Raw genomic sequence first — 16,282 nt, 5'->3', positions numbered from 1 at the left:
TACAAGTGAAGTGTGCAGGCTGAAGCTGCAATAAAAATACAAAGCAGGATCATGTAAAAGTATTATAAGAGATGGCAACTCTACTGGCAAAGGAAGATACATCTCAATGTGCCAAAAATACTTCCATGGTCCTGAATTAAAAAATAGTCAAAAAGGTGGACAGAAAACAAAAAAAGCACAGATACTTTGAGAAAACTACATTTCCTTACTGGGAGAAAAAAAATAAAGAAAAAATGTTTAAGCAAAACACTTTTAGCCAAGAAAAAGCTAAGTTCTGTATACAAATTTTGAAGTAAATGGTTCTACTAGACAGATTGCATTAGAACTCTACAAAGTTTAAGACAACTACATCTTTTGATCTTGCATGTTAGCAGAAGAAAAGCACAAATAAAGAGAAAGTTGATTTGGTATAATTTTTTTTCTCATTTAAAAATAGAAAGTACAAAGACAGAAGTTGCAACAATGTGGGATAGATAAAGATGATATAGAAGGAGATAAATGATGTAGAATTGAGTCTAAACTACCTTCCTCAGTATTTAGTATTGCTGCTAGAATCAAAAATACAACAGCTGCATTAGAGTGGGCTTCACATTTCCTGCCCTGAGCTGACAAATAATTTCTATATGTTTTCTAACAGGAGTCTCAGAAGAATCCAGAGACCCCTTAAACCCCTCTCGAAAACCTCAGTCTTTCCCACTCCAGAGGGAACTGCCCACAGCTCTGCAGTGTTTGCATGGCACATTGACAGCCACGGTGATTAAATGACTTGTCCAAATTCATGCAGGAAACCCATAACCCAGCTCTACAAAACTGTTCTGAACTGCAGAGCAATTCCTCAATCAAAAAACCATCACTCCTGCAGAGTGCTCTGAGATCACAAGGTCTCAATCTTTGTTGGGGGGAACACTGAGCACTTTACAGAAGGGTCACATATAATGGATGAAAATGTTATAGAAAGTGGCAAGGCAGAGCTAAGCAAGGTTAGGGAGTGACAAGTTCAAAAAGGCTACATGAAACAGTTCTATTTTATTTTTTATTATTTCCTATAACCTAGATTTTGGCTTCAAGTTTAGGTTAGACTGAATGAACGTTTCCTAACAAAACACAAACAACCCCCAAAGGTTTTATGAGTTTTTACAAAAGCAACGTGAAACTTTCTTGTCATCTATCACATTACAAAAATTAAAGGGAAGAAAAAATTTGGTGTTCTTGTTCAAGACAGTCTAACATTCTCAGAGCACAACAGTGTTTTCATCAGCATTCAGTGAACTACTCATGATGCTCCTTTTAAGGTTTATGACTTCAACGGCAAACACAACTGACATTATAATTCCACAGAGAGGGCTTTATTCCTGATTTATCTCTTATCACAGAATCAGATGTATGAAACAAGCCAAAAACTGTGGTGTTACAGTTCCTGCTCCAGGATGTACACAGTCCTTGGCCTATAGGAAAAGTGAAGTTTGCTTGATAAGCCCACAGTTAGTTAGGCCAGGCTGGGGTGATCTGACTCTGCTCTCTCAGTACAGGCAGACAGCTACCACTGCTTTACTGATTCCCTGGAATCTGGCTCCACATCCATCCACGTTACCTTCCGAGGACCCCACCAGCTCTTCCTCTTCAATGCCATCAAGCAGACATCTGGTCCTTTTCTTCAAGTTCTATTTATCTCTCCCTAACAAGCTGGCTTATTATCTCACTTCAAACAGGGGCCCATCTTCACTCCCTCTCTAATCAGCCCTGATTACCAAGTGTGCACATCCTATCATTTGAGGATATGCAAAATCTCTCCCCAGACTTGACAGGTCAACTTATGCCTTTCATTTATTTTCTGCTTTTGGCTCCAAATGTAAGATCTCTGCATTCAGGGAAATCATGTACTCTCCTTCTTCTCTGCCCTCTGAATGGATTGCCTTCTAGGCATATTTATTATATAAATATTACATGCTAATAATTACATAAATATATCGCTAATTACTGGATGCTTGCCAGATAAAATACATCCTAATTAGATAGAATTAAATGAAGATCAACAAAGTGACATATTTTACAACAAGGTCACCCGTAGGCATTACAAAATCAGGAGTTGATGGGAAAATAACCTCAGTGATACGAAAAAAAACCTCAACCAACTGAATAAAAGCTTTGTCTCCCTTAAAGGTTGATGTGAGAAGCTTTGGTAAAACTCATAGAAAAATTTCGTCTTTCCTTCAACGTGTCACTGTTATATTTGCTCTGACAGAAAGGTACAGCCCATTCTTGAACAGTCATCTCCTCAAAAAGAGGTAAGGAGGAAATAAAAGGGTCTGGAATAACTGTGACCACACCAGACAGGTTCAGGGGAATGTAGAGACAGAGAGTTCACATCCCAATACAAGGCAATGGTCACCTCGTAGGAGGAAGGAGGACTGTGATTCCAACACTAACTCCTTCCTTGTGCACACCACTTGTGGGACTGGTCCAAAACAAGATGCAAATTGGAGCATGATCTTAGTCTTTTTAATTCACATTATAATGTCAGCTGTGTAATAGTTTATCAGATAAGCCTTGAGGCTAAGTGTGAAAAATTAATACCTTCTATTTTAATGGAGGAACCACGTGCAAATGGTCTGATATAATGACAAAAGGAGATTTTTAATAATCAAAGGAAAAATTAACAGTTAATACCTGATGGTTCATGCTTAAATTGTTTTCATTTTTAGCCTGTTTAGATTTTTCCTCTAGTAGAAGAGTGTTGGTGTTCTTTTAATCTTTACTAAGACTGAAAGTTTAAAATTAGACTCCTATCTAGTTTCTCATTAATTGACAAAAGCAATTTTTGTCAATTACAGTAATTAATCAGTTAATTGTTATTCTCCTTCAACAGTCTGTATTTTGGACTGGACAAAACAAACAAATAGTCCATAATGAGAGAAACCAATAAAATTACAAGATGTAGGAAAAAAAAAAAAAGATAAATAATCCCGTGCCATATTTACTGATTAGGTATTTAGGGAGAAAATCCAAATATTCAAAACAAAACCAAACCTAACAATGAAGTGAAAACAGAGATGGGCTTCTTATATGCAGCATGACTCTGTCAGGTAACAAATATATTGAGGTGGTGAAGGGGCAGAGGCCCTCCCAGAACCTTCAGCCCTAGGAGATCATTCCTCCTCCTCAGTGAATTAAACCCATTTACACAGGGCATTGTCTGTGAACACTTCAACTACAGAAATGTTTTCTGGCAAAAATGTTTTCATGGAGGCATTAGATGCACCCATCGAGCCAGAAGTGGTACTTTGACAGAAATCTCTTAAGATACTTCCAGAAGGGAGTTGGTTAAAAATCTGGAAATTTATCTCCAAACGTTATGTATTCACTTAGCTAGAAATACTGCTATGAAATACTTTTAAAGTCCTAGAATATAATAATCATGGGTGCTGCTGGAGTTACGTTTCTAGAGCATTTAGGGAGCCTTGGAACATTAAAAGGCAGGTGGAGCAACATTTCCCGGGATCACAGAACACATGGGGTGGGAAGGGACCCACAGTGGCTCAAGCAGGGCCACCCCAGAGCACATGGCAGAGGATTGTGTCCAGATGTTCTGGAATATCTCCAGAGATGGAGACTCTACACCCTCTCTGGGCAATCTGTTCAGTGCTCAGTCACTGCAGAGCAAAGAAGTTCTTCCTCATGTCCAGGTGGAACTTCCTGGGCTTCAGTTCCTGCCTGTTGCTAAATTCCAGGGAGCTGGTACTGCACAGACCTCACTGCTGGAAGTTAGAAGTTTTGTACTCATTAAGAATAACACCTTTCTGCCTGCTAAGCAGTTCGGTTTTGAGACCCTGATTTAATGTCTGTTTTCCCCATTATGTTTCTGAAATTAAGTCACACTGAAGATTCAGTTTGTTCTTCTCTGCTATTTCTTTCATCCATGTTCCATATTATTATTAAAATAGATAGATTTTCATGCTAATTTGCTGACCAGATTATTTTCCTCTTTGGATTTGTTTTCATAACCTTTTATCCCTTACTTAGTCTTTTAAAGTCATGGCAGCCTTGCTCACTTTCCTTCAGTTTTATTATGAAATTAATGAAATAAACTGGAAAAGGAGAGTTGAGTATGTTCCACTACTGAGCTTGATGAAACTCCTACAGCAGGAGAATTCACAGCTGTCCAATCCATTCCCTCATCATGAGTAAGCACTGGTGTGCATATGGTGCACAACACCGACCTCAGATCTTTTTCACTCAGATTGCATCTGGTTCTCAATTAGTTTGATTTATAAAATGAAACATAATTGACGCTTTGGCAACATTACGTTGCCAGCAGCACAAATAATAAATTAAGAATGAGTGAAGAAAAAGTGTCTTTGGTCATGTATGCATAATGGCAGGCTGCATGGACAGGGGCTTATCCTGGGTTTCATCCCTCACATCTGATGCTGTTTTGGGCTGGGTCATGTTTACATTAACGCTCTGAAATAACTGTGTAATTGTGGTTGATTGAAATGACCGAAAAAAGGGCGCTTTTCTGAAAGGATGTGATGCCGTGGAAATGGGTCTTATTTTACAATGTGCATATACAATTCTTCTGTCTGAAAGCTTGCACGTGTGAGGCTCAGGAAGGAGTCGTCACCCCAGAGCTAAACTAAAACAGGAGGGGAAGGTTAAACAGCATTTGGAGCAGAAGTGCTCCCAGAGAAACACTTTGGAGCTACAAAAATATAAGAAGTACAGACGTGCTGGGGAGCACAGCAGAGCTGAGGAAGAGCCTGGAGATGCCTGCAAGAGGACAATCAGCTTACCAGATGGCCCCCTCCTTGCTGGTTCATTCATCAGGTTGGCCTGTCCAGTCGAATGGAGACTTGATGGATCACATCTGGCTTAGGGCGGAGGAGGGAGGGAATCTGTCTGGAGTCCTGCATCCTGAATACAGGAGAGGAGTGAATAAGGTTTCAGATGGACAGAACAGACAGAATGGTCACAGTGTGGAGGAGTGTGGCAGCTGAGTCAGCCTTCCAAGAGCTGGTTCTGGCTTTCTGCTTCAGCTAGAGCAGCTTTGTGCACCAAGAAGGACTCGCCTCTTTAGCCTATCCAAGTGGTGAAAAGCACATAACCATTGTAAGAAGGTGTAAATCACCCAGATAGGGCTAAAAAGTATGTTTGCAGAGGAACTGAACTGAATTTTCACCTGTTTTGTGGTTCTAATTAGAAAGGAACCCAGAAAGAGCAGTGATCTTCATGCAGGAAGATAGATGGGGAAGACAGCAGAAGCAGGTGTCAGTAAAGGAAGTGGCATACAGGAGAGGAAAAATGCTGGCTTTCCATCTATGTGAATGTAATCACTTCAGAAAACAACAGCACGTCCTCCTCTGCCAGAGAAGTTGTTTCAAATTGCACTCAATTGATATTCAACATCAAGGCAAAACAGAACATTGGGGAATAACAGAACAGAGTTGATAGTGATGAGAGTCAAGAAAGAAGGGAGAAAGGAGGCAGAAAGTTATCAGCAGAAAGATATATACTGAGAATATTTTCACCAGCATTCTCAGACTAGACAAGACTGACACTACTGCACCATGGAAAAGTGTAACCTTGCTAGGAATAGCAGAAAGGAATCAGATATATCACCTCAACTGCAATGTGAAATCATACAGTGAAAATGGAAATGCATTCCGTGCCTGGCAAGGCAGAACTTCTGAGCACTGCTGGAATGTGTTGGGGTCCCTTGGTAATATTGTCATTAACTTGAAATTCAACCAGTCTTCTGGAATTTGAGAATAGTATAAAGATCTATAGCACCAATTTCCACCTCCCGTAGCTTTAGCACTTTCTCACTGGCAGAAAGGGCTCCTCCTTTTGAGTCTTTAGACACAGTCTATTATTTCACAGGATGACATTACATCGTAGAATTGTCAGATATGTAAATGAGAAAATTGATTACTTTTCTTACAGAGGAAGATCTAACATAGTTTGTGATCCAAAGCAGTTTCAATCAGGTGAATTGTCTGACGACCAAGGATGAAGGAACTTGAGTACCATAAATAAGGAACTGCATTTCCTCAGTTACAAAAATGAATTATTTCAAGGACTTGACACTTACCACCCAAGACACAACCACTGGCTCCAGCAAAAGTATTTGCACTGGCTGAGCACCACTTTTTGTATATTAATCAAGGAGAAGCTGGAACCAGTGCTTTCCTGAATAGTCTAAATTCACAGAACTACAATGTTTCATGGAGCTCATCTACCTTAACTATCACATAATTTGGTTTGATAATAGTTAGACTCTCCTACCCAGCAAAATATCAATACCTATACGCTTTTTTCTAATTTCTATAACTTACAATTTCCAACATAAGCAAAAAAGACCTTCCTGAACAAAATCTTTCAACCACGCTAAAAAGGAAATATTTCAACAATTTTATATTAGCAATTTCATTATTAACTCTATCATTCATTTAAAAAATCAATAAACTGAGGTTCTTGTGGCATGCACAGGTCATAAAAATGTTGAACTCCACTATTTAAACAATTCCAGTTTAAATGCCATGCTGAGAAAAAGATTGATGGTCTGATATTTATAATACATTTTTCACACTATGAACACTTCTGGAGAAGCACGATGTGTGCCTGTGGATGGCAGATACTGACACACAAGTGCCAGATTAAGGGTTAGCTTGCAGGTTGTTATTTTTTAATACATTGGAATACTTTATTTTTAACTCTACCCCTTTCACACTGATTGCACCTTGTTATGCAAGATTCTTTGTGATTTCTGGTGATAAAACTATGTCTGTGAAGAGAGATGTTGATCAATGCTGTTTCCTTGATTATGCAGCATATTCCTTTACATCTTCTAGATGTTATTCCATACCACTACTACTGGCAGACAGGAGAGAAAAATATTTATTTATAAGATGCCAGACACATCCTTGAGCACATCACTTAATTTCACTTCTCAAGAAAACCACTAACAAGGTTGTGATTTGGTATGTTTTAGAGTTGTCCTTTGAAAGTTTAATTACTGAGATGTAAAAGAAATGAGGGTGATAATTAAGCACATTAGAAATATATAAACATTTGCTTTCCCTTGAGAAGTGCCATTGTGAAACCCCCTCTGGCACGTGGCAGCTGGGCCACAAAGTTTCCCAAGGCTCTTGAAAAATGGCATGAAACCGCAAAAAATGTGCGAGGATGTGCTGCTCATATCCATGGGTGCTGTTTTTCTGGGTGTTCCTTGCACTCCCATCAGGAAATGATGGGTTTAATGATGTCCTTGCTAAGGCAATTTGTACCTGAGGTCAGCGGGTTAACTTTGAAATTGGGCAAAGTGGAAGGAGGGCAGTGAAACAGCAGTGCCACCCCTGAGCTGTCTGGGGAACACATTTGGAAAATGTGACAGAAAAGTCAATCAAAACCACCAAAGGAGCTTTAGCTGGCAGCTGAGACAATGGTAGAGAGACTTATATAGAAATGCCAAAAGAACCTGATTCAGGGAAAGACTCATCTTAACACTGGAGAGTTACTCTGGTGGGAACAAAAGACTCACCCTCCAGGTATGTATTTGACAGATACTGCTAAGAATGTTTTCAGGAAAAAAGATGTGGGAAAAATCTAGGTTTTATTGTGTTAAAACTACAATGACACAGAAGTATTAAAAAAAAAAAAGCTGATAATTTGCTTTTGTTATTTGAGATATCTAAAAGAGAGCTGGCATGTAATTGGTTTCTCCAGCTATTGTGAAGTAGTTCAGAAATATTTGTTTATTAATGGTAAAGAGGCAATGAAAAATAGAAAATATTTTAAAATAAGCAACAGTATACAAAGGCAGTGATTGAAGTGATTTTGTCAGGCTATTTCCTGTTAAATACATTAGACACTCACTGCCTATGCTTTCAAGGCAGCACAGGGAGGCCAAAAGTGGCAGATTTAACTTGTTGCATGGAAAGAACTAAAGAAATGGTCATTTTAACATGAACACTCCTGGAGCCATTATAGGTGTCACAGGTATAACAGACTAAGCATGGCTGAGAATAAATATTAATTTTGTCATAGAGAATGAACAGAAATCAATTCGGACCAAAATCAGAACTCAACTCACCAGACGGACATTTTGATGAATATTTTTGGGGAGAGGGGAGGCTGATTACTTATAATCAGCCTATTATGAGCCAGACCAGGCTATTGGACTTCTGCAGGAATATTAGGTCGTGCCACTAAGATTTCTAACCCAAAAGTAATCCCTGCCCATGATCCAGGAAACCCTGTGACTGCTTCTGCCCCAGTCAGAGGTGTGGAATATCCCATTTATACATTAGGGATGCACCACTTTTTCTCTCAGAAGTACTGGTGCATCCAAAGGCAGTGTGGAACGTTTGATTTGGGGTTTATTCCATTAGGAAACAGAATCTGCCATGAGAAACGTGGAGCAGCAATGGAAACGTCTTTTGGGAAAAACTTGAGGTCTCTTTATGGCAAAGATGCATTTGCTAGTTCTTGAAAGTAAAAAATGCATTGGCAGCCTATCAGAATGCTTGCATGTGTGAAAAGGCTTTTATCACAGAATTCTGTTCTCACTTGAACAATCTATGGAAACCTTAAGAATTCAATGCTGGAAACAGGTACTGCTGTGAGGGTATTTTTTGGGATGTAGGAGACGATCCTTGTACTGGCACTGGATTTTAGGTTGCTCTGTGAAGACCACTCACCTGAAAAAAAGACTGCCAACAAATGCTAATTCCATTTCCAGAGGTCTCATTTTGGTTTGTTGGTGCCATGACAGTATAAAATCCTCATCAGCTGTCTAAATACCTGCCAGTTTATTGTCATTTATTGTGATCCTACCGTTTTTTGGAAGGTTTAATTCCAGTCAGTCTATGACACATTGCTGGAGTGCAACAACACTTGTCTAAACATCAGATATTTTCATCTGAAGTTTTAGGTTTTTCTGGTTTGTCAGACACACTACACAAAATATATATTTTCACTTTTCCCCCCAATTTCTGCTCCTCTGCACAAACCCAGCAGAAAGACACATGAAAAGTGAAGTGCCCAGTCAGTTTGTAGGAGTTTGTGCAGTCAAGGATTTGTTATGTCACAGTCACAGGTTTAGTCACCAGGAAACATTGCATGATTTGCACGTTGCAATAAATCCTTATATTTTTGTTATATAATTTTATGATTTCTCTGGTGAGCAGATAAAGCTTTAGCACCTGGCTATCTAAGTGATCAGTGTTCCTTGCATTACAGTTGGAGAGAGCAGCACTGCTTTACTTCAGTGCATCACTCACTGCCCATGAACCCAAGGCACAAAATCCACAAAAACTGCCCAGTACGAGACATCTGAGCTCAGGAAAGAAAACAGAGAATGGATCAGGAGACATGAAAAATAAAGATTGATATGAGAGGATCTACTGAGATGCATGATGGCATTTAAATTAACATTTTTTACATTATTTACATCAGAAAGGCACTAAAGTCTCTATAGTTTTGGGCATCTTGTCTATAGAAAAGATTGTAAATATGGAATTATATTCTGCTGTGAGCACAGGATAACTTCTATAATACATAAGATAATCTTAGGAGAAGGGAGGGGTATTTGTATTTTCTGATGAATATACTTGTTGTTTCACTCAGTTGAACATATTTATGGTGACCAATCATAATATTAGCAGTGTAAATTAATTACTGAAGGATCAAGTGAACTTGCCTTAGGGCAGTCTGGAAAGTTTCAAACAAGAGAATCAGCCTGTGTGCAACAAACTAAATTGATTAATGGTTGTGCTTATGTTCCATACAGCAAGAGAAAATTCCACAGGCATCTTATATATTCTTTAGCATGAGGGACAGAGAGAGAGAACATTGCAGCTTTCTGCTCCTGGCAGATGCCAAGCTGCACTCTTTGCATACTAATGCCAGCAGATTAAATGATGTCATTACGTGGTGGAGGAGTGAGGGCCAAATGCCAAAGTTACCTAAAGCACAAAGCAAGGACCCAAAAGGGCAATATCATTTCACAAATGCTCTTGAGGAGGGGTACTTTTGTTTCTCTCTGCCCTTGAGAGAATTTTGGAGAAAGGCAAGCGGTGAAAAACGATTTAAATAAAGGAAAGAAATTGCTGGTTCCAGCAAGTAAAGAATTGGGTTTTCTAGAGGAGGCTTCCTGAGGAAATGCCATCCCTGTATGACATCCACAGGAGGACAGCACTTCTGCAGCATCACCACCTCAGTCTCTGCTGCCTTAGAGAATTTGGCAGGGCCAAAGCTGTGGGAGGAGGTTGAGGCTGAGGACACAGTCAGGAAGATGTCAAGGACTTTGGCCACCAGTGTGAGCAAATGTTTTTCTGTTCCAAGCTTTGGTGTGTTGTGCACCAATTGATCTCCAGAAATGAGGCTGGTGCTTGTCATAGGCATTTCCTTACAGAGCTGCTCACAAACCACCCCAGCCTGGCTTCTGGGCAGCCCAGACACTCAGAAATACAAAGAAAGGAGGAATTTGCCTTGTGAATTCAGTTACTTTAGGCATACTGTATTTTTTTCAGCAAGAATAACCACTCACACTTATCTAGCAGATGTATGCAGGACAAAGTCACAGCCAAGTTCATTGTCTAAGTGGCAAACGAAATAAAGACTTGCTGAAGATTTATGATGTTTAAAGGACATGAAAACTCACCTCAACCAAATAATACCCTGATTTTGGCTTTGACAGGAATATTTGCTTCCTGTAGGAGATCATGTCCTGGCATCAACCATGCACTGCACCCCTGACTGAGCAATCTTGATAGACAAGGATGGCATGCCTAGTTGGAATTTTATTATTGGATCCTGAAGGATTAAATCAGAAAAGTCTCTTCAAGCGAGTTTTTAATTTCAAGAGATTTCAGTTGGTTGTTTTAAGAGGATTTTCACATTTAACTGATTCAAACACATTAAAAACTGTATAAAACTGAGTGGCAATGCTGTAACAAAATTGGACTTATTTCTCTCAACCTTGTCATAAAGGAAATTTCCTCACTCTCACTTGGATCAGCACTCATTTTGCCACTGTCTGTGACAAGGAGTAAGAGTGGATCTTAAATGGGTAACAGATTGGAAGGACAAGGGTAATTAGCAACATGAGCTCAGTATTTAAACATGAAGAGAAATGCTGAGATCTTTTTTACTTTGTCATGCTGTGCCAAGCAAAGCACCTCACATTCAGGATGCTTAATTCAATTTATGTTGCTCCACTGATGATTATGAAATGCATTTTGAAGAGGTTTGTTTTATCTTCTCCTGTAAGTGCAGAAAACATACACTCATTTCCTACATGAAAGTACAGATAGAAGTAGAGACACACTTTGTGAATGCTGGAAGAGAAAAAAATATCTAAAGAAAAGAAAAATACAGGATATGTTTAAAGCAGATTTAAGAATTTAGGTTTATATAATGTTATTTAACAAAACAGTGCCATCGTGCTTCTTGGTTGGAACAGATAGAACAAGAAGTGAAAACAGTATCAACTCTTTATTTGATATTTCATGTATTACTCTTACACTCCTGCACACACAGCTCACACATACATCTTCCTATTAGTAACAGACTAAATAGGGATTTTCTTTATTATAATTTAAAATAAGAAAAATAAGGGACCGAATTTGACGAAAATTCCTGGTAGGGCATGTTTTATATTAAAAAAAAAAAAATCCCACCAAGATGGAAAAACTTTGCTGAATATTCAAGTCAGTAGAAATACATAAAGCACTATTTATAGCATTCTTGGGATCAATCCTAGCTCTTTCTCACATGACCTTCAAACATATCTGTGAGCCAAAGAAAAGGATCAGTATAAATTTATGGCTCAACAATATTAAATGGGTCTTTTCTTTCCATCATGCATGAAAGTCCCCTTCTACAGCACTACAAAATGACATTTTGCCCTTCCAGAAGTGCTCCAAAGCACGGTGATACAAAGTGCCCTTGGGGGCTTTGCTGGCCCAGCAGATTTCTCTTTCTAGTAAAAGTTCCTCACCAAAATACTTTGAAACCTTTATACACACAACAAACAGCCTGAAAAGGTGCTTGCTTTGGGAGGTTTAGTAGATATTTAGTTTTATGTTCCCATCTGTAACCACTCAATGCAGGGATCAACATTTATTTATCAACATAGTTCCAGATTTTCATCTCACAGCATATCTCTGCAATTTCAAATTAATAGAAATAATACAGGCAGTAAATCCATCCTTTCATTTTATTTAAGCCAGTGAGCTGTCTTCTGGATCTAAATTCCATATCCATTTTACTTTCTTCTTATCTACTGTAAAGTTATTGGAAATAGCTTAAGAGATACAACCAAGGTACCACTGAGCAGATTATTTACACTGTAATTGCCCAAAGGACAAACTGGTAAAGTGACTGGAAGTTAAAAAAACAATTCAAAACTTAAGCTGTTGAGATGCACGTTGTATATGTTTTATATTTACCTTCATTTTTCTTGATGGTGAAGTTTGGATTGTTGACCATTTCAGGAAGGAGGCTGTACAGGAAATAATGCCCATTCTTAGGATCATCCTTGTCAACAGCACTGACAATCTGAATTACCTACAACAGAAACAGTCCCATTAACTATTCAAACTCCTGATATAGATATAGAGATAGATACATGGATAGATACATAGATAGATAGATAGATAGATAGATAGATAGATAAATATGGTATTGAAAAAAATTGTATTTTATTGGACGCACTTAATTTCTCTGCATTCCAGATTTAAAAAGCTATTTTATACCCTTGCAAGGACTTTAAAGACCTTGGATTGAAAGTCTTAGGAACAGGAACTATATCTGGCCCATTTAAACTGTTTCCAGAACAAGGAGGCAGAGAATAAGGAGAGAGAGGTGAGAGAGGCCAGTAAAAACTGCTGCTGATTTTGGCAAGTAATAAATTATTATTCAACAATAAAAAGAAAGAAAATTGTCCTTCAGAAACACTCGTGGTGCCTATAGCAGTCTTTCATTTATAGAGCCATGCTTCTCACTGGACCAGGATATATAATCTATCTTTAATCCTTTCTCTTTTCCCCCACCACTATTTTTCACTTCAATTAATATTTTTTTTTTAAAATTAACTTTTGGTGTGACATTTTAGATGATAAAGAATCTAAATTGAAAATAAAAATAGAAAATATCTAAGTCTATGTTTGTGAGTTTTAATTTTTTTTAATTTTAATAAACACTTAGTTGTTCCTGTACTAGGAACAGTACAAATATTCTTGTTTGTTTTAAAACAACATTATTAACAAATAATGGAGGATTCTAAGGTTGGAAGAGGAGAGAGCATTTGGATAGTTTGAATAACTTTAAATAATCAAATAACTTTGTATGAAGCACCTCACATGATTCATATGACCAGCTACAGTATCTACAGTGTATTTATCTCCATTTTCCCATTTACCTCCCACATCACTCAGATACTGCAGTTGGTCTTCAAATCATACAAAGTTGCACAGGAATATGAAAGGAAGAAACATTATTTTAAAATAATCAGGAGGACTGTGGGTTTTTTTCTTTTTTTTTTTTTTTAAGGATTTGGTGCAATTACTTTTGATCCCATTTATTTTCCAGAGAAACGGAAACAAAGTCAGCTATGGATCCAGTTGCCACCCTCAGAGCTGAATTTCAGTGCTAGTTAGCTCACACTAGATGAGTTTTATAAGAAATTGAATTAGAATTATTGACCTTTCCCATGTCCATTGATTTCAATAACATGTTTGTCTCATGTATTTATTCTTGCAATGCCTAAAGCAATGCACCAATAATTTCTTGGACAATTAAATTCAAATTAGGAATCACTACAAATTTTATTTTTAAAGGGTAGAGTGAAAAATGGAAGCAGGGTCTGTTGCTGTCCAAATTCATAGACTTATACTTTAAAAATCCTCAATGTTTCCCTAAGAAAATGTCAATAACTAACATTTTATACTAGTTTAACCACAATGACTATAATCTGTGTGTGTTCCATACATGAGACTTGTCAAAATCACATTCTGTGTTCTTCAGGAGTCAAAGAAAGAATAAATCTTACTGCATAACTACAAGGAGCAACCCTAAAACATAAATATTTGAAATCATGTACGTAAAAAGATTTTTGAGCAGCTACTGATATAGGCAAATATAATTTCCAGGACAACCCAACTCAGGAAGGAATTTGAGGCAATGAATTCCTTGTCTAATCATACTCTGGATAGGCCAGATTTATTATTAATATTATAAAAAAATTACTGAAAAAACTTAGATTATTTAAATACCACATAAATAGATTTTTTTTTTTTTAATAACTGGATCTGCCAAGGTGGGAACCTTGATTGAAAAGATTTCAAACACATACATTAGAAGAGATGGACAAAAAAAGTGCAATTTAAAACGGAACAAGACAGATATATTTAGACAGATATATTTTATGAGTGTTCAATTTTTCAAACACTGCTAGAATGGGAAGGCAATAGGGGAAAAGGATAATGGCACAGTGAAATCTGGAAGGTCAAGTGCACATAACAGGTGCAGTTTATCAAACTGTTGTACAATTTTATCTGTACTGGCTACAGAACTGTTAATTCTTTCCAGGCTGTAAAAATTCACTTCACTGTCTCCAGGTTTTCAATTAATATACCTGAAAGTCAGTGGCCAAGACCATTAGTAACAGGGATTTTCAGCTCACAGACATTTTATGAAATAAGCTTAGAGTATCACCCAGACTGGAAATTTTCAAGAAATAGAAACGAGGTATCTTTTTTGTACTTTATTTATTTTTTTTTTTTTCCAGGAACTATAGATCACAGAATCCCAGAATATGCTGGGCTGGAAGGGACCCAGAAGGATCATCGAGTCCAACCCTCAGCCCTGCACAGGCCCATCCCCAGAGTCACCCCCTGTGCCCCAGAGGATCATCCAAACCCTCCTGGAGCTCTGGCAGCCTTGGGGCTGTGCCCACTGCCCTGGGGAGCCTGGGCAGTGCCCAACCAGCCTCTGGGGGAAGAACCTTTGGCTGAGATCCACCCTGAGCCTGCCCTGACACAGCTCCAGCCATTCCCTGGCTGCTGTCCCTGGTCCCCCCAGAGCAGAGCTCAGTCCCTGCCCCTCCTCTGCCCCTGCCCAGGAATTGGAACTGCACTGAGCTCTCCCCTCAGTCTCCTCTGCTCCAGCTGAACACACCAAGTGCCCTCAGCCCCTCCTCGTGTGGCCCCTCCAGGCCCTTCAGCATCTTCATGTCCCTTTTCTGGACTCCCCCCAATAGCTTTATATCTTTTTATACATACTTCTATCTGTCCTATAGAATTCTTTCCTATATTTCAGTTCTTTCCATCCATCCCCTTCCTTGTTTACCAAATCCTTCTTTCTCTGAAAACGCACCAAAAATGTTATGCAAAAGCCAATCTTAGTGGAATACTACACTTGTTGTGTTATACACACACACATCACGGAATTAAGAGTTAGAGTTCCCATAGCAACCTTATTTCTTTGTGCCTTTGCATTAAAATAAGCTCTTAAAAAAAAAAAAAAGAAAAGTAAAAAAAGCATAACATATATACAGTGATAAAAAGCTGTGGTATCTTTTACTCCTTAGGGATGAGAAAAGTCCAGTAATTCTCATGTTTTTATTAGTGTGCTGATGGGCATATTTTACTGCTCAGTGTTGTGTGATCATGGAATGGAACTCTACTGAATACTCCAGCTCTTAATTTTTGGTTCACAACATGGTTGAGAATCACAAAATCATGGAATCACATTTAGGCTGGAAAAGATCTCCAAGGTCATCGAGTCCAACCTGTGCCCCATCCCCACCTTGTCCCCCAGCCCAGAGCACTCAGTGCCACCTCCACTCCTTCCTTGGACACCTCCAGGGGTGGGGACTCCACCACCTCCCTGGGCAGCCCCTGCCAAGGCCTGACCACCCTTTCCAGTGAGAAATTCCTCCTGATGTCCAACCTGAGCCTCCCCTGGCACAGCTTGTCTTTATAGTCATAAAGAAAACAAGAACTGGGGTTTTTTTGCACTACGTATTCAGTGAAAGTCAATAACCCTTTGGCTGTTTAGTCTTGAAATTTCTGAAATTCTTACATGTAAAATTTCAACTTTGATGTTTCATTAAGTCTTCATGCATGTATTTGATTCTGTACATACATTTAGCAGAAGCTTAGCAAATCAGCATATTTTGCTTATCAGGCAGTTCTGTATTGTAGTGAATAGTTAAATGATCCCCCAGGACAATTTGGCATTACAATTTGTAGGTTTGTATTGTACTTCTATGAAACCACAT

At 38.5% G+C, this 16,282-nt stretch overlaps 1 protein-coding gene across 3 annotated transcripts in view; it reads right to left on the bottom strand.

Moving 5' to 3' along the window:
* Window positions 1-16,282, bottom strand: part of CDH8 (cadherin 8) — a 154,060-nt gene that overhangs the window by 15,055 nt on the left and 122,723 nt on the right. For all 3 annotated transcript variants that reach the window (XM_027744742.2, XM_027744744.2, XM_027744743.2), the window contains one exon: window positions 12,450-12,567. In XM_027744742.2, coding sequence (XP_027600543.1) covers window positions 12,450-12,567 — 118 coding nt within the window. The remainder of the gene's footprint in view (window positions 1-12,449; window positions 12,568-16,282) is intronic.

Source organism: Pipra filicauda, unplaced genomic scaffold (assembly GCF_003945595.2).
Source record: "Pipra filicauda isolate LSUMZ 115617 unplaced genomic scaffold, ASM394559v2 scaffold296_size2174093_pilon, whole genome shotgun sequence".
In the NCBI taxonomy this organism is placed as follows: Eukaryota; Metazoa; Chordata; class Aves; order Passeriformes; family Pipridae; genus Pipra; species Pipra filicauda.
Note: the sequence above shows the minus strand (reverse complement) of the source record. Positions and strands in the feature narration are given on the sequence as shown.